The 19,545-nt window shown below is 40.2% G+C and overlaps 1 protein-coding gene and 1 pseudogene across 2 annotated transcripts in view; both read right to left on the bottom strand.

Moving 5' to 3' along the window:
• Window positions 1-3,121: 3,121 nt before the first annotated feature.
• On the bottom strand, window positions 3,122-13,945 carry LOC138238314 (butyrophilin subfamily 1 member A1-like; annotated as a pseudogene).
• Window positions 13,946-17,675: 3,730 nt separating this feature from the next.
• The window catches only part of LOC138238313 (butyrophilin subfamily 1 member A1-like), a 28,375-nt gene continuing 26,505 nt past the window's right edge, over window positions 17,676-19,545 (bottom strand). For both annotated transcript variants that reach the window (XM_069188554.1, XM_069188556.1), the window contains exon 11: window positions 17,676-19,374. In XM_069188554.1, the coding sequence (XP_069044655.1) occupies window positions 18,374-19,374 (1,001 nt within the window). In that variant the 3' untranslated portion in view covers window positions 17,676-18,373. The remainder of the gene's footprint in view (window positions 19,375-19,545) is intronic.

Genomic DNA, 19,545 nt, shown 5'->3' with positions numbered 1-19,545 from the left:
TTGTTTTGAGCCTGGTCATATCCTGCCATCTGTTTGAGAAATATTGTACCTATGTGGTTTTTGAGAAAGCCTGCAGTTATAGAGAAACTGTCCATTTTCTTTCCTTACTTATAGCATCTTTCTAAAAAAAACATTTTTAAAAACTTGGAAAGTGGCCAGAATCGTATTCCAAAAACATGCTGCTTTCGCTCCTGTATAAATGCACCTCTGCTGTACCAGCCTGGTGTTTGGCTATCTGGTCCAGCAGGGAATCTGCAGACCAGTTGGTTTCTGTCAGTATTCTCAGTCTGAGGATCAGCTCTGCTGGATGTGGGTTGATCTCCCGAAACCCATAAATTCCCAGTTCTGAGCAGGTGATCAGGGAGGACATGTGAACCAGAGGAAGACAATGAGGGTGAAGAACTGCAAATAAGTAAGTCTGCATGCCTGCATTTCTGAATAATTCGTTTTTTTTCGTGTGGCTCCATAAAGGCTAGATGAACTGTGCACCTCTCTCTCTCAACTCAAGGAGAGTTGCTATGACATTTGTCCATGAACAAAGTAGGCCTGGTGATTCTCAAGTTGAGAGAAGAGATTCCCAACACCAGACACAAGGCCACAAATTTGGGGCCACAACTTGGCAAGGAATGCTAGGAAGGACTTTTGTAAGCTGCAGTTTCAAGAAACTGAGCAAACAAACCTAAAAAGCATCCACATATACAGTATGTATATCCTGTATACCAAGAACACACTGTTTTGTCATTTTACTGATATTAAATGTGACATCATTTATATTAACTGACATCATGTGCTTATACTGAAATAAAACAACCAACTGCATTAAACCTCAAGCAATAAGGGAGCCCGTAGATATCACTTTTGTGGTCTTAAAGTGCAATTTATAATAAAACGGAAGAAATTGCAACAGGCATTATTGAAAGGATTTAGAATTTAGAAAACAGATCATTCCGATCCATCCACATGATGGTCCCAGTTTGGGAAAACAGAGTCACTTCTCTAGTGGTTAAATGGGGTATAACCCCCTCCCATTGCTTGTATAAAAATCAGAATTTTGACCCATTAAAATAGCATCCTTCATTGAATATTAATAAAAAAGACTGTAATGGAGTACACATCACATACTTCATTATCTTTAAAAAAGGGTAAACTGAACAAGAAGTTTTCCCAAATACTGGACATTTTATCCTGTATCTCCTCATAGAAGCAATAACAATCCCTGAAGGAGAGATATGCAAATCACAAATTTGAACTGGCCAATCAGAACCCTGGCAGGAGAGACAAGCATGTCTTTCTCTGAAGCCAATAAATAGGGCAAGCCAAGAACCACAATTGGGAAGTCAGGCCTGCGAGACTGGAAGTTAGGTCCGGAAGTACTTGAAGAAGTTAGGCCCAAGTGGACTAGATTTCAAAACCCAAGGAAGCCGGCACACAAAGGAGAAGAAGTAAAAAAGATCTCAACTGGACCAGGGAAGCAAAGTCCAATACGATGTTCCATCCTCTCCAGTCAGCAGCCCGTCTACTTGCACTCCACAGCTATGCTGGATCAGCTCCTCAGCAGGGTCACAGCACCCCTCGCCTAATAAATCTCCACTGATCAGGTGATGCCTACTTCCCCGCTATTCAGAATGTAAGCAATTGGAACTTACCAAGCACCCTCATTTTCACACCTCTTAAAGGAATAGGTTTCATGCACCTTGTGCTTGGGTTCAGTGTTTGATAGCATAAAATAGTTATCTTAATGAGAACTTACTGTACTCTCATGCCTTTTGCCTCATATAGAATTTATTAACACTTAGCTGTTCTATATTCAGTAAATTGCACTTTTCTTTCAATTTATTGTATCAATTTCCTCATCTCTTTCTTTGTATTAATTTTATTTCTAATAAACTAATCTATTTTAATAAACCAAAGCAGTCCTGACTTAAATTCACACAGATCAACCACACTGCTATCTTGAATTTGGTTTATTAAGCATTAAAAATCACATTAATCTGGCTGTGGTCATAAAAGGGTTGGTGTGGTGATTATCACAAGATCACAAGACCTGTTTTATATCTTCCTTTGATGTTTCAGTAACCTAGGACACATGGTTTGGGTCTTGCGGTCGAAAGTGCCTACAACAGGGTCTAAGGTTTAGTCACATGTGCTTTTCTCCCAGAATATGTACGATTGACTGGACTGAGGTTCATGCAACACTCCAGAACCATCTGATCCGTGCACACTAGGTCAGGTGAGAAGAGATCCTATCTTGAGGCTCAGGGGCAAAAACGGCCTTGTCCACTGTTGCTCTCACACCAAGTCATAATATGTTCCCAGGACTCCTGCACGTTGATGTCCTCTGGGTCAGGACTGGAATTCCTGTTGCTCTGCCCGTCTCCATCCATGATGCCCTGCTTGACAGATCTGCTCTCTGTGTCACGATATTAGTTCCCCCTCCTTAAGGGTGCTCCAGCCCTTTTACTTAAGGCTTTATTCTCTGCACCTGTTCCCCATTCCCAGCCCACCTTAAAAGCCAGGCGCTGACGCTCATCCGGGCTCTGCATCTGATTTCTATATTGTGTGAGTCCGGGACCAGGAAGCGCCTGGTCCCGTTAAGGTTTTAACCTCTGTTCCCGTTCCTGTTCCCCGTCCGCCAGTTCCGACCCGGCCTTCATGGTTTTAATTCCCTTCTTTTGATGGATCTCCTGGTTTTCGACTTACTCATGTGTTTTTGGATACTCTAAGGACTTCTCTCTCGGATTGTTCACCTCGGCCACACCTCCCCCGTGCACCAGCGCACCTTGGACACGCCCCCCTGTCTTCAGCCCCGTTTTCCTGCATGACGTTTCCCTAGTGTTTCCCCACTCCGTCGGACTGTGTCGTCCGCATAGGGTCCGGAAAGAACTGTTCGTTAGACTCTGCTTCCAGTACATGCAAAAGAAAATCTGTCAGATTTATTTTCAAGATTTTAGATTTCAGATTTACCAGATTTACTTTGGTTTGAAAACCAAAATGTCTTCATACAGCATCCTAAATTGTCCATTCACAACAAAAATGTCATATAATACTGAAAAAGAAAACAAGCCATCACAGTTTTCACAGGACAGAAGGCTGAACTTGAAATAAGTTTGCTTACAAAACATTTGTTTTATATGTAATCCTTTATGAGCATTAATGTTATTTCCATGAACATACACTGCTATTTAGAGTTCACCAGTACAGTCATCTCTGCTATTGCATGAGTTTTGTTAGCATGAAGTGGGTGTCACATGATTGGTGAATTGGGGAACATTGTCAGTAAAACACAAATTTCGTGTTGGCAACAACATGATTACATCCCCAATATTTTAAAAGTGAGTTTTCATTGGCTTTTCAGAAGTGTAAACATACACATTTGGAGCATGGAGACTACGTGTAGGAGGTGTAAGTATGTATTTTTAATGAGTAGTACACAACTTTTAATGAAAATAGATGATTGCATCAGTAATACACTAAATGTTCCAATTATTTGAATTATTTTGCCCATGAAAACTCACCTTACGCTTTGCGGGATTGGGGAAGAATGCAACTTTATTGCGTCAAATGCTCAGTTAACCCGCCTGCTTTGTTGTAAACTTGAGAGTCACTCCGCAATTTTCGTTCTTTTTTTTTGCTAACTTTGCCGTGTTTTGCATAAATATGAGTGGACAAAGTGAGAAGAATGTTTACAAGAAGCATTCTGGTGATCAAATTGCTGGTGGTGAATGTAAAAGAAAGGCCATAACACTTTAGGAGAAACTGGATATTATAAAATGTTTTTGAACTTAATGAAAGAACAAGCAAAATTGTTCGTGCAACGGGAATCAGTGAGGCTACATTACTTATCATTAGACGCAATGCCCAGAAAATTAAAGCAAGTTGTATTGCTGGAACAAGCTTGAGTGCTAGCAAATCTGTGAGATCACAGCAAAAGGAAGTTGAGGAGATGGAGCAGCTTCTTGGTGTGGGGATCAAAGAACAAACAAAAACTGATCTGGGACAAGCTTTCTCACTATATTAGAGGCTTATTAATTTATGAAGACCTTATGACAATCCTGCAGATGTGCTTGCCTTTAGTGCCAGTAGTGGCTGGTTTGTGTCAATTTTGAGGCAATATTTTTTGTGGTCTACTCCTAACCCTATTTTTTCCCTGTTATTTTTATTGCACGATTTTCCTATTGCATTTTATTGCATTTCTATGACTGTATTAGTAAAACTGTGTAGAGTGTGTTGGATATCCAATGAACCAGTCAAGGAGGAAACTGAACAATGAAAGAGATAAACCTCCCTGGTTTATCAGAAGATAAACAGGGAGTGTTTGTCTGCTCCTTGTGTGGAAGCTCAGAGAAGTTTGGGAGACACTGGCTCAAATCTGGTGTCTGACTGCACTGCCGATTTACCACTTACAGTAATAAGCTTAAATGTTTCATTTTGATTTTGAAATATTATGTTAGTTTATACTTAAAAAAAGTTGGATGAACTAAATGGGTTTATGAGCACAGTCCCTATAATACCTTGAATAACCTCCGCTTAACACATCAATCACTTTGATATTTTTGGAAACAGAGAAAATGTTCCTCCTTTTGATTTGTCCTTTCCAGTTGGTGTTGTACCCGACTCTCCTGTTTCACCTCCTGCAGGTCCTCCAGACTCCCTCTTCACCAGCAGGGCTGTCTCTTCACAGGCAGAGTCTCTGCTCTTCTGCTCTGCGTCCTTCTCCTCCGCTGTGCCTGTTCCTCCTGGTCCAGCTGGGCTTGAGGCTTCAGGATTGTCCTCCAGTGCTGGAGGTGCAGCTGTTCCCTCAGACTGACGCTCATTCTTGTAAGTGAACGTTGGGTTTTTATAGTCTTCAGTCTGGACTGGGGTTTCAGGAGGAGCCTCACTGCTCTTCCCTTCTTTCTCTTTCTTCTTGTCTGTCTCCTGATGTGTCTGACTTGCGTCTGTTTCTTCTGCTTCAGGACTCTTCTTGTGCAGGGCCTCTGTTTGAGCTTTAATCTGAGCCCATGGCTGGTCAGAAGCTGCCTCTCTGTCTACAGGAGAGATGGTGAGGGGTTTCCTGCACTGTTTTTCAGTGCCAAAGAAAGGATGGAGCCCCTCAGTGAAGGAGACAGAGAAAGTGTAGATGTGAACTCTGGCTTCCACATTGTAAAAGGAGACCTGCCCCCACCAATAATCCAAATACACCCCCAGTTTCCTGGGCTTCAGGCTCAGGGGGAGGAGAGTGTCGGGGTTTGTAGCAGCAAAAAACTTTTCATCAATCAGTCTCAAAGCCCAGAATCCTCTTTCACTGTGAATGATTACTTTCCCACTCCTCTTAGCAGATCCTTTGGCGACTCCTACACTCCAGTGAGTCTTCTCCCCCACCTCCACCTCCCAGTAGTGTCTCCCTGAGGTGAAGACATTCCTACCCAGGACACAGAGAACTTGCTCAAATCTCCTTGTACTTTCTGAGACAGCCTGCTTCTCTCCCAGTGTCACAGTCTTTCCACCTTCAGACACAGAGACAGCCTGCTTCTCTCCCAGTGTCACAGTATTTAAACCTTCAGACACACTGAGGGTGACCTGTGCTGTTTCAGGATCCAGAGTCACGTCCACTACAGAGAAGAAGAATAAGCTGAATAAATTCTGCAAGTAAAATACACTTTGTGTTATAGTGCATGACATGGCTGTAGAGGGGTGGAGGTTTTGGGACTGTAGGTGTGGGGTTGAACCACCAGAGGGCGGCATTGTTACAGTCCCAGGGATACATTCTCCACATTCTCACCAGGAACTGACAGCAGCTGTGGAAACCAGCTCTCTATAAAAGTGCCCACTAGGATCCACAGTTTGTCTAACCTGAGCCTCACTGTCAGTTTGGAAGATCTCAGGATGAGATCCATTGGGGGGGGGGGGGCATTTGTATAAAATGGTTATGATTGAATGGAAGGTTAGGACTTTTCTTACTTAGTAGCAGCCTCAGTTGTTTCTGTGTTGAGTCACTGATAAGGAAGAAGACGGGTAACGAGAGAGACTGGCTAAATGGAATCGACTGGGTGAGGAGCTTCCACTGCTACAGTATTGTGATGTAGAGTCACACGTGCAGATGGAGGGTCAACTACTAGGGGTTGTAACACTGGGGTGGTTCCCTGGACCAATTAATTTCCCTTCCTAAGCTACTGTCAAAGTGGGATCTGTTACAATGGTTTAGATTAATGTACAAGGTGATTAAATGAGCAGTGCACTTAGTATTGAGTTTGGATGAGACAGCAGTGTACCTACTAGCGGTGCATTTTCATAGACCTTGGTTTAAAATGTTTCAGTCCTGAATTATTTAATTTCAGTTAAATAGCAGCAATCTCTGATACCCTATAACCAATCAATAATCATAACTTTTAAAGAATGTATATACTACTTGTTTTACAATTAACTGCATAATGAGTAAGATATAATGCACAACCCAACAAATAATTGAGCAAGACAAAAAACAAGGTGAATATAAAAAGAAAACGGTACCTTTAGATTCACAAATCCTGTTCCAAACTAGAGACAAAAAAAAATGTTTATTCATAAAACACTCTCAATTTGATGCCATATTGAATAATATGTATCAAGACTTGGCAAGATTTTGTGAGCATATCAGATAAATTCAATGTTGGTAAAAGTATAAAGATGAAACTAGAGTATTTCTAATGCACTAATAAAGAATGATAGTTCAGTCATTCCTATAGTAGAAATTGGCTGGTTTCTGAAGCTCAATTTATAATGAAAGATTTGTACAGTACAGATATACTGTAACTTATTCTAACAATATTTGTTCACCTAATCAATGCATACTGATGTTTATGATGTGTCAATCTTAACTTGTCAGGTTGTTACAGATGTTTGATCTCTTGCAGTACAGAGCAGGTGCAGCAGGTACTCCACATGGCTCAGTATCAGGATTAAAACTATAGCTGCAGCATCACAGGTGCTCTGATCTCATAGTGGAAAGCATTACCAAAGGGAAAGCTGTCTGACACCAATTATATACATCACAATACAGCCCTATACGTATGTATTGGGTATTTTTCATTTAAAACAGCTGTGAAATTGTATTATTTTGACCTGTATTATTTAGGTAAATCTCACAACAAAATCAAAACTAAGTGACAATGGCACAGTATCACATTTCATATTGAAGTCAGTATCTGAAGTACTATCAACTTAAAAATTAAATACAGAGTTTTATATTGAAAACATAAATATATATCTTTGACTTTGACACACCCATAAAGACCAAACAAAAACAAACATGTTAGAAATAGTTACCTGAGTTTGGGATTTGTCTTACAGCGTCTGTGAAGGAAAGAAACAAGAAGGCTGTGTAAACTAATCTCAAAAAATACAATTCTGTTTAGACTTCCAAGTACCAGAACATGAGCACAAGCACATCCCATTAAACTGCAGAGTTTCCTCTGGGGTTAAAGTGTGAGCTACCTGCTTTACTGCAGAACAGGAAGTTTGTTTGTAGTCAAAAACAAGGACCCAGCTCTGGAAAGCAGGGGCTTCTGGGTAGGAAGTACAGATGTTTGAATTAATCACTGAGAATTATGGGATTTCTGGGGTTGGAGGGACTGATGAGATCAGAGACTGGGTATACTGTCCCTTCAACTCTTTATCCCTCTGATTTTCTTGGACAAATAGAGTTGGGATCCTCTGGGAAGGGCTTTTGTCATCATTTCTCTTTGCAGGAACAATGTTCTGTAAACCTGACTCTTCCTCAGGGCTAGATATGACATTTATATCAACACAACAATTGAAAACAAACTGTGAGCCACCTTCATCTACAGCACAGCTTTATGGAATATCCCTCACCCTTACAGGAGGTCTGGATGTCAGGTGGAAACAATAAACAATTAAAAAAGTAGTTGTTCCTGAATATTACATACATACCTAACAGATCTGTCTGATTCCCATGAGCTGCAAATAAGAAAAAATATTTCCATGTTTTCATTATTATTTATGGCTTTTGCATAAATATGATAACATCCCCAAAGCCCAGTTCATATTATACAGTATAGTGTGTACATTACAATAGTATAGTTGTTTTGCTAATGTTATTAATGCTAATAACATTCATAAACACTGCCACATAATAGAGGTATTTGTTTATTGTATTTCAAGTAACATTTACATGGTAAACTATTTTACCACTAACTCATTAAATTAATATAATCTAAACTATATATTTTTTTCAGCTTAATTTAGAAGTTAGAACACTTCTAAATTAGAAGATAATAATTAGAATTAGTTAGAATAATAATTAAGATGTAGTGTAACTAGGATAAGTTATTTATTTGCTAATGGTTGAATATATATATTTAAACATTATCTATCTGCATTTACGTTCCTGAAATGCATGTTCACCAACAGTTCATTACAGCAAGACATTCAAGTAGGTGGCCGCATCAGCATGCGCAGGCAGCAAAGGCACAAGAAAACGTTTATTCCCTGCTGAAAAGAGAAGAGAAGAAAGGCTGTGGAGCCTTCTTCAGTGGGCTCAACATTGTGTTTCTTCTGTTCTCTTTTCAGCACGGAATAAAACCCTTACTTGTTCCATTACAGGAAGACTTCCAGACACTGGAAGAGACAGGAGAGGGAACAGCACTGTGTGTCCACACCTGGACAGCAAAAAGACTGTGAGGGGGTCCCCCTGCCACAGAGGTCACTCTACAGCTGTGACCCCCAGGCATGCTCATTCTGCAATACGAAATGTGATCAATAATACAATTTACCTTTTTGGAGGCTGTGCAATTCTTTTTCCACACGGTCTATAATATTAAGCAAAAATCAAACAATAAGACCGTATTGGTTTTATGTGGCATCGTTTAAAAATTGATCTTTTTCATAAAATGTTATCTAAAATCAGAACAGATGTTAAAACGTTTTGCATTACAGCAGTATCAAACGACAGTGAGTGAGACAATTTATACAGTGTGCCTCAGAATACATTTTAACCATGTTTATATCTAGTTTAGCAAAGTTTATATAACAAGTGTAGCAGGACAATGTAGAATATATTTACAGTAAGTAGCCCATTAAGCGCAGGGTCATGGGAGGAGCTGGAGCCTATCCCAGCAAGCAATGGGCGCAAGGCATGCACAGACACAGACACAGACACTAATCTTAACTTTCTTAATTTTCTTAGTTATTTTCCAGATTTCTATTTAACAAAAGGCTTTTACCATTCCCACAGTCAAGAGGTCAAAGTTGTTAGTCATTAGTGTGTTTATTCCCATTTTATGACACTGCATAGAGAAAGCAAACTTTTGAAACTTACCATATTCCTTAAGTTTCTTCTGGGCATCTGAAACAGAGAAAATCTGTTGTGACAAAACTTGAAGCTGTTTCATGAAAATCCTTGAAAAACAGTGGGAACAAACCCTTGACTGAGTGAATCTGCTGTGTTTGCTCCTGCAGGTCGACCTACAATGTACTCTAACTCCAGTCTAGAAGAGTGACCTCAGTCTCCTGGTGTTACAGGGCCTGGCAGTACACCAGTACACTGCGTCTGATGATACAGTACCTTGATTCTTTTTTTGAGCATAAAGCAAAGCAGCCCAGAAGCAGAATAGAGCCAGTACTGCAGGAATCACGATAACAGAGATGTACAGTCTCACAGGATGGCTGCATTCAAACACACGCTCTGCAAAACAGGGGATATAGAGAGTTTTTCTTACAGTTACAGGCTTAGAACTTTGTTTTTGTTCATCAGAATACCATGGATTGAACCAGCAAGTTGAAGTCATATTTGGGATGACTGTGTTCTGTCCTGTGAACAAGGTTCCAAAGAGAGGAGGTCAGTACTGACACGGTGCCTGTCTGCATTACCTTCCCTGTTCCACAGAACACATGGTGTTCAGAAAGGCTTTTACTTAATTAGTGTCTGTCTGCATCATTGTCTAACCTCTGCTGCACTTCCATAAAGGCGCTATATACTGTATATATTTTTTTTATTATTATGCTCTTCAGGAAAAAAGAAGAATCCAAGGTCTAAACTCACCTCTGACCAGCAGGTTCAGTGATCGCTCATCAAAATACTGCCCAGGGCTGACGTGACATGTGTAGATTCCTTCATCTGAAGCTGTAACAGCAACAGGTCTTTCAGCAACAGGGAAACGTTGCCTTTCTCCAGATCTGGATGGACCAGGCTGACTCTTCCTTTATAGACAGATCCTACTGTCTCCTTCCCATTCTTGTGCAGGTAGAGAAAGTCTGTGAAGCTGCCCTTGAACCACCTCACCTCCATGCCTGCAGCACTGGTCACGGGTTCGAGGTGACAGGGGAGGACAATGCTGCTGCCCTTAATGGCAAGCATAGAGGATGATGGGACCACGACCTTAACCTGCCCTGCAGAGGAAAAGAGCAGGAAGGTGTGTTCATGTTGTACATGTAGTAGTCATGTACTGTGGTATGACTGAACGTGCTGCTGCCCTCAGTCACCTGACCAGCTCCAGGAAGACAATCGGTCAGGTGATTGAAAGCAGGAAGCAGAGGTTTTTGGGAAAATAAGTTAGTGACGCCAGTTTTGTTTGAGGCCAGTAAGCAGTTTAACTGCTCATGCCTGTTTTTTAGGGACATCAAGAAGTTCAGGTAGGAGTTCAGAAAAGAACTTAGATTTTGGTTTGGTTGTTGTGGGTTTAGATTTTCCCCTCACTTAAATAAAATCACACTATTTTTTTCACTTCCGCTATCACTTAACAGCTAAAAATAGTGTACTGTTTCCCAGACCACAACCAATGTCCACATCCTCCACCAAAACTGATGGGCAAACCTCTATGGCTTCACAGTGGACATTTACTTTTTGATTAACACCCATTGTGCATGTGTATACTTCTGCATTGAGTAGCTATGCAAATGTGTATTAGTGCATACTGTATGCAAATCTGCTCATGTTTGTGAAGTACTTGTGACCTGTAGTTTTGACTGGTGTCATATTCAGGATGTATCACAGTTTGGACTATGTACTTCTGGAATAGGCTACAGACTGCATCATATCCCATCAGAACTATCCACTGTCAGACAGTCAGTCAGATGGACTATTGTGCTTGGTTAAGGTTACAAGGCATACTAATTCAATTAGAATTCCATGTTATTAAATACTTCTGATAATCTTTATGGGCCATGACCAAGCAGTAGCAAACAGCTGTATCTGATTGTTACAGTAAATTAAAAACCCCATCACCCTATATCTCTCATTTCTTTTCTTACATGTGTTTTCTTCACTGTCTCCTTCTGATGTTGCCTTAACTCTGTATTTGTAACTCATCCTGGGTTCAAGTGAACTCAGTGGCACAGAGCTGTCCCACGCTTACCTGTCTCAAGTGCTTGTGAGAGGGAAAGCAGAAAAAGCAGTTCAGCACAAAACCGGAGGAAGTTCCCCATCTTGCACCTGACAAAGAAGATACAGTTGTTCTCTTTATCTTTGACTCCAATCGCTGGACAAACTACTGCTGTTCTCAGTCTGTCACAGAATAAAATAGACTCAGTAGCCTATTCTTTATCTGAAGAGACAAGGCCAAGATTTCACAAATTTCACACTTTCAAATACTTTAAAAAAATTAAACATTAACACAGTGAATAGCAGGCTCTTGTGACCTGAGCTCTTGTGCCCTGGGTTTTACTCTGGGCTAGGCATTCTCTCCCTGTGGTAGCCTGTAGTTTAAACTCTGTGTTTTCAAATAACCCCAGAAATATGTTAATGTGAGTACAGTTTAATAAATGCTATTGACTTGGCCTTCAATATTATATGTATTATATAAAAATACACATTAGAAAAAAACAGTTAATAGGAATATTATTGTATACTAATGAAATAAATCAAATGATGACAGAAATAAACATTATTTAAACAATTGTCATATGAAGTAATATCAAAACAAATATAAAGCTGAAATAAGGCAAAATGTGTACAGTATTTTTAATTATTATTATTAGTATTATTATACAATGATAATGTGTCTCAAAATAAAAACATTTGATTATAATTGTTTTTTTCCACATACAGGTATATATTATAATAGAGCATCTGTAACGTTTTCAATTTCATGTTAAACAAAAGGCAAAAATAGCAAATTATGAATAAAAAAGGAAAATGCTCTAAATAGTATTAAAATCAAACAAATACTGTACTTCACGTAAGAAAGGAAATTAAGTCATACCAGACGCAGGTACATTTCTTTTGAGAGGCTACTCCTTATTCCTGGAATTGTGCTCCGAGACAAAACTAATAATATTTCAATGAAGTACCTCTGTACCCATCGAGAAAAAGTGAAGTGTTTGTGCAGTGTTTTTTAGTACTGCGGCAAAGCTCTCGGAACTCTAATAGAGAATACCGCAAATGAATGACAAGGGGAGAGTAATTTGAGAGGGTTTTCTTTTTTATTCTGGAAGTGTGCCCCAGGACAAAACTATTATTCGACAAAATACACCTTTATCTATCATGAAAAAGTGAAATTACAGTATTTTACGAAAGTGGTTTTAAGTACTGGGCAAAGCCTTGGGAACTTTAAAAGTCTATACTCAACAAGGTTTTCATTGCTTTTCCTTAGACCTGTTATTTTTTCACAATACGCGAATTTGGCTTTACGTACCTCCCTTACCCCTGCGTAAATTGTGAGTCGACTGTACTCAGCTCATACTGTACATATTCATCGGGTTCTGACATCTGAAATGTTTACAGTTCTTAAACGTCTTGAAACCGTCTTTTAACTAGCACGCTTCATTACCAACTTAAGATATCAACCATTTTATGAGCAAACGAAGCCGAATTAATCGACTAAGTTCAGCTAAGGCTTTAATTAAGCAAATGATTCAGCTGGAACAGGAGCCAGCAGGTGTGGGGATCTGTATGAAGTTTATATTTTCGGTTTGGGGTCGAAGGTGGCAGAGGTGTTGAAAACTGGAGCGGTCCTCCATGGAGCGACATTATTCATGACATAACTTTTGAAGACCGAAAGCGAAAAAAAAAATATAACTCGTGACTTGTTTTTACAAACAGCGTCACATTTTAAATAAGTGTACCGAAGCCTGGCTTTTTACTTTGGTTTACCATCGGATCCTAAAACATCCATAAAGATGTGAGAAATCGCTGAATATCAGACGCGTCTCACGGTTTGTAAAAATGGTTTTTTTAACTCGACAATAGTGCGCGCTCGGGGCTGAGAGGTGTTGACTGAGAGACCTCAGAGAATTACAGAGCTTCGTAAAACCCGTTTTACTTACAAATCACCGTCCTATAAGATACATCTTGTCATGTTAAAATTAGTATTTTAGTGTAGTTAAGCAAACTGATATGGGTGTGAATGTCTGATTGGGATTGTGGACACAGATCCCGCACACTGCACAGTAGTACAAACGTGTACAAATATAAGTCTCTCAGGATAAAAGTATTAGCCAATTTGAATTCGTATTTTGATTAAAAATAACAATAAGCGGAAGGAAACGGATCAGATATATCACAATTAGTTATTGGGTATAGCAATGATAACCACCAGACAGACCGTTTGCACTCATTCTCTCATTCTCAAACAGAATGTCTTGGCAAGTCACAGAACTGCTTATCAATCGTGAAATATTTTCGATACTTTCCGAAATATCAGCTAAATTTGTGATGCATTGATAGTCCAGGTAACGAAGAAGTCCACAGTTTTTTTTTTTCTCCAAAGACCTGATCTTGATCATAAAGGTGTCCTGGCAGATTGGTACTACAGTACGCCGGCGCCGTGTGTATACAGAGCCACCCACCAGCTACCTTGCAAAATCTACTGTACCTTTTCAATAACAAGAATGCCAAGAGACAACAAAAGATGCAGGATAAAAGACGGAAAGACAAGAAAATAACCGTTTTATAGAAAACAAATCTCTTACGTCCTTGAAGGCTTCGTCTTTGTGTAAAATGGAGTCGCATAAATACACTTTCACTTTCTTATCTTAATTCCTGCCAGGCATGGGTCGGGAATTGTCTATTTCAGGCAAACATTGTGTGACTGGCAGGGACGGAGAGAATTCTCCATTTTCATTGGAAAAAATTGTTTTTCCAGGGAGTAAAAAAAACGCGCTATGGTATCTCAGAATTGCGACTTAGTAACTCAGAATTCCGACTTTATATCTCAGAATTCCGACTTAGTATCTCAGAATAGCGACTTCATATCTCACATTTGCGACTTCGAAATAGCCCACATTTCATTGTCTATCCTTTTGTTATTGCAACGGATTCGGGTTCTAGGGCTTGTGCTCTCACTGCATTGGCTCGAACCCGGGTCTTGCCAGCTGAGCTAAAGAAAACTTTCTTTAGCCTCGGCGGTCAGCAAACCTGTTATGCGCAGGGGAGGGTGGTGCCGTCACCACACTGCAACCAGATCGTACAACCTGTATATCGGCCGTTCCGTTACACTATATTCATAAATAGTACAGGATCATAGGATCTATAGGCCTGAAGACTTGTCTTGTACAGTGCCCTGATAAAAATCAAATTAATTACACTAATTTTTATAGAATCCCATTTCCACCAGTGAGGCCTCCATAGTACCCGGATGGAATAGTGCACGGTGGGCTTTTAAAAAAAGTTTTTATTTAAACACCAGAAATACAAAAACGGAGACAGAATATGAAATACTCTGTGTATTTGTACTTGTAGAGAGGAAAAGAGCAGAATATTCAATTCAATTCAATTTATCTTTATATAGCAACTTTCACAACAAGGTTCCCCCAAGGCACTTAACAATGCAATACAGAACAGAAAAGACCAGAAGACAATGGAGGAGAGGAACCAAAAACTCCTGAGTAAAGAGAAAAATAAACCTCTAGGGGTCCAAGGTTACCTGTCTGCCCAGCCCCTCTGGACATGCTATCATTATACAATTAAGAAAAGGTAAAAATCCTTCAATGATGTCTTCTGTGTATGAACATGAACAGCAGCCTAAACATCTACAGCTTGCCAAAGGTACTGTGCTGTCTGCCATGTTGTATCATGAATGGAACTGTTCCAGACCACTTTTCATTTGAGGTCTTTCATCTTAAATACACTGATAATGTGCACTCAGGTTTTTTTTAGGTAGTGCTTTAAGGAATCTTTTTAATTTGGATCCGAAGTTTCACTTTGCACATTTCTTAAAAAATAATTAAATCCCTTCATAGTGTCTGATCTGATAGGCAAAGAAGTTAATCCACTGCCTCCTGTCTAGGTATGACAGCGCTGTTATTCAAATGCAGCATTTTGATGAACAATCAGAGATCCTATTGAACTAGATGGATATTAATTTACCTGTATAGAGTTAATTTAATCCCCAAACTACTTAAAATGAATTTATGTAATAAAATAAAGGAGAGGCATCTACAGTATGCATTGGCATAAGCAGTTAAAGTTAAGTCCTGTATATCATTTGAGACCTGATATCCTTTGAAGGAGATACATTAAAATACAGTATTTTCCAATTCATCAGTGTGTACAATACATACATATTGCTAAAAATTATTTTAGTTTACAACACAATTTCTCTTCTCGGAATGTTCCCAACTGGTTTACAGAAATCCCCAATAAAATATTTAATTAAAAAGTCTAAAGAAAATAATTTCACAAGTTTTGGCAAAGTGAAAAGTCTGTTCATTGTATTAACACTGCCTTATCTCGTCCAAATATTTCAGTGAGACATGCCATGGCAGGTATTTTTGTTATAATCAGTTTTAGTTATTATGTAGATTGACGTAAATACTGTATTTTCAGAAATGTTATGCATTGAATCTGAAGTTCACACTGAATAAGCACATAAGTACTGTATTGTGAAAGATTGTGGAAATTTTTGTTTCTTTTATGTGGTCCAGAAATGGAAATTGGGAAAGTCTCTTGCACTTTGTGCTACATTCTCTAAACCCCTACCTGACTGCGTCAGGAGATGGCAGATCAGTGAGGAAGACAGAGTTAGGATTGGGATTTTATTTCACGCACTAAAAGCCTCTCACTTTGTACAACATTTTCTGCTTGTTTCTCTTCTTGTGTCTCCAATGACAGTGATGCTAGATAAAGACACCGTGAACCCCTATCTGAGCGCATCAGACGATTGTAGATCAGTGAGGTGATTGAGATTAGGAGTTAGGAATTAATTTACCTCAACTGGTTGAGGAGGTGTTTGCACTAACATTGTCTCCTTGTTTCTCTCCTCCTGCCCCCTTTGACAGTGACCCTGGATCACACAATGAACCCCTACCTGAGGGTGTCAGAAGATGGCAGATCAGTGAGGTGGACAGAGCAGCGCCAGAATCTCACTGACACCCCAGAGCAGTTTGATAAAGAGCCCTATATCCTGGGCAAGAGGCCAGAGGGACTGTGTCGGGGTAGTACTGGGAGGAGTATGTTAAGTGTCACAGATGTCGGAGAGGACGAACTGTGGAGAGGCAGGAGAGCAAAAGACCCTATGCGTAGTGGTGAGACGAGGGTTAGCCCGGGCTCAGCTGTTCAGGAAATGCCGTATAGAAACCTATGCCCTCATGGGGAGACCTGGTGCTAGGCGGGTTTCAGGACATCCAAACATCAATGCTGAGCGAAGGCAGACAGAAAGACCCGGAAATATATAGTCCCAGAGAGAGAGCCCTTAGTCTTTGGGCTGGATCAGCGCTAGAAACTCGAAATGACCCTGGGACTGCGGTGAAGGTGATGAGCATTACCAGGAGAGTAGGGGTCCATGTGGACTACAGAGAGATGACTCTCCTTCTACAATGCTGTAAATCACTCCAACATTTACACTTTCAAAGAGAAAATCAACAAGACAGTCAATTCTTCTCCACTGGAAATAAAGACCTTGACCCTCTAATCATATCAGCACCTGTGCTGTCTGACTAGAATTACAGCAATGAAAGGAAAATTAGTACATTTGTCAATTCATGTACTCAGAACTGCATTCCATAACCTTTTTCTCACTGATAAACAACTGAAAACAAATCTAAAATTTCACTGGCCTTACTGTGCACTTACCCGAACAAGTGATAGCAGTGATAATCTTGAATATATTTTAATTCAACCCTATATTCCCTTTACACTTGATCTTGAAACTAATCTCTTTTAAAAACTCTACAGTGGCCTATCTCTAACACTAATTTAGTATTTATGAAGACAAAGTATATGTTATATTTAATATAATTAAATATACTTAAATGTGATTATGCAACAATAACAGATCTTTTGAACATTTGTGGTAAAGAGAAATCTTTAATTGTAATGGTAAAAATGAAATTCCTGACCAATGTTTGTACAGTATTTCATTGTGATTCTTGGGGCTGGACACTGCATGTTGTCAGTTGAAGTTGACAATATAAAAACAATGATAAACTTTCCTGTAGCTCACAAAGCTTATTAATGCTCCCCGTTAGGGTATAAATGAACATAATTAAAGAGCAGTTCTAGGAAGTGAAAATGCAGGCTATGAAACACATCTGAATTAAACTGAGTTAAATAGATCTGGTTGTATGTGTGTTATAAAATAATATTACCAATGACTGATTCGGGAAGGTTCTGTTGATAGCAGTCAGGGACGTGTCCATAAATTCAAACTAGGGAATAAAAACACTCCACCCTCCTCTCCAATGTAGAGTACATGTTAGCAGTACTTACACCTGTCCATTATCTGTAAAGCCTTAACAAATCATACAGTACACAGACACTGCAATATGTCTACATTGCTTTATTTATAAAACATCCATCAATCCATCACAGCTTCTTCTGATTCAGGGTCGCGGGGTAGACAGAGCCCATCAGGGCAAGAAATGGGAGCAAAGCATGGAATTCCAGTACATGCAATAGCAAATCTGGCCAATTTCCTCTCAGCCATTTTGATAACTAAAATGTCTTTGTGAGGCACCATTGTCCATTCAGAATAAAACCATCACACAATACTGAAAAAGAAAACTCACAAACCACAAGCCATCACAGTTTTGACAGGACAGAAGCTGGCCAAGCTTTAAATCAGTTTACTTTCCAAACATCCTTCATGAGCATTAATGTTATTTCCAAGAACATACACTGTTCTTTACAGTTGTCTAGTATTAGTGAAACTGTGTGGGGTTTCTCAGATATGCAGTGATCCAGTCAAGAAGGAAACTGATCTATCTGAGATAAACCTGCACTGGGAGTGTTTGTCTGCTCCTTGTGTGGGAGGTCAGAGGAGTCTGGGATATGCTGGTTCAAATATCATCTCTGACTGCACTCAGTGTGCTAATTTATGAGTTATGAAAATAAGCTCATACAGTATGCTTCATTTTAATTTTGAAATATGTTAGTTTATACTTAAAAAAAGTTAGAGAAACAAAATGGGTTTATGAGCACAGTCCCTATAGTACCTTGAATAACCTCCGCATAACACATCAATCACTTTGATTTTTTTGGAAACAGAGAAAATGTTCCTCCTTTTGATTTGTCCTTTCCAGTTGGTGTTGTACCCGACTCTCCTGTTTCACCTCCTGCAGGTCCTCCAGACCCCCTCTTCTCCAGCAGGGCTGTCTCTTCACAAGCAGAGTCTCTGCTCTTCTGCTCTGTGTCCTTCTCCTCCGCTGTGCCTGTTCCTCCTGGTCCAGCTGGGCTTGAGGCTTCAGGATGGTCCTCCAGTGCTGGAGGTGCAGCTGTTTCCTCAGATGGACACTCATTCTTGTAACTGAACGTCGGGTTTTTATAGTCTGCAGTCTGGACTGGGGTTTCAGGAGGAGCCTCACTGCTCTTCCCTTCTTTCTCTTTCTTCTTGTCTTTCTCCTGATGTGTCTGACGTGCGTCTGTTTCTGCTGCATCAGGACTCTTCTTGTACAGGGCCTCTGTTTGAGCTTTAATCTGAGCCCATGGCTGGTCAGAAGCTGCCTCTCTGTCTACAGGAGAGATGGTGAGGGGTTTTCTGCACAATTTTTCAGTGCCAAAGAAAGGATGGAGCCCCTCAGTGAAGGAGACAGAGAAAGTGTAGATGTGAACTCTGGCTTCCACATTGTAAAAGGAGACCTGCCCCCCTTCATAATCCAAATACACCCCCAGTTTCCTGGGCTTCAGGCTCAGGGGGAGGAGAGTGTTGGGGTTTGTAGCAGCACAAAACTTTTCACTATTCAGTCTCAAAGCCCAGAATCCTCTTTCACTGTGAAGGATTACTTTCCCACTCCTCTTAGCAGATCCTTCGGCGACTCCTACACTCCAGTGAATCTTCTCCCCCACCTCCACCTCCCAGTAGTGTCTCCCTGAGGTGAAGACATTCCTACCCAGGACACAGGGAATTTGCTCAAATCTATTGTCACCATCTGAGACAAACTGCTTCTCTCCCAGAGTCACAGTCTTTCCACCTTCAGACACACTGAGGGTGGCCTGTGCTGTTTCAGGATCCAGAGTCACGTCCGCTACAGAGAAGAAGGATAAGCTGAATAAATTCTGCTGGCAAAATACACTTTGTGTTATAGTGCATTACATGGGTGTAGTGGGGTGGATGGGACCGGACTGTAGGTGTGGGGTTGAATCACTAGAGGGCGGCATTGCGACAGTCCCAGGGATACATTCTCACCAGGAACTGA

The sequence above is a fragment of the Lepisosteus oculatus genome, chromosome 4 (assembly GCF_040954835.1).
Source record: "Lepisosteus oculatus isolate fLepOcu1 chromosome 4, fLepOcu1.hap2, whole genome shotgun sequence".
Lineage (NCBI taxonomy): Eukaryota > Metazoa > Chordata > Actinopteri > Semionotiformes > Lepisosteidae > Lepisosteus > Lepisosteus oculatus.
This window is presented reverse-complemented; position numbering and strand designations above follow the sequence as displayed.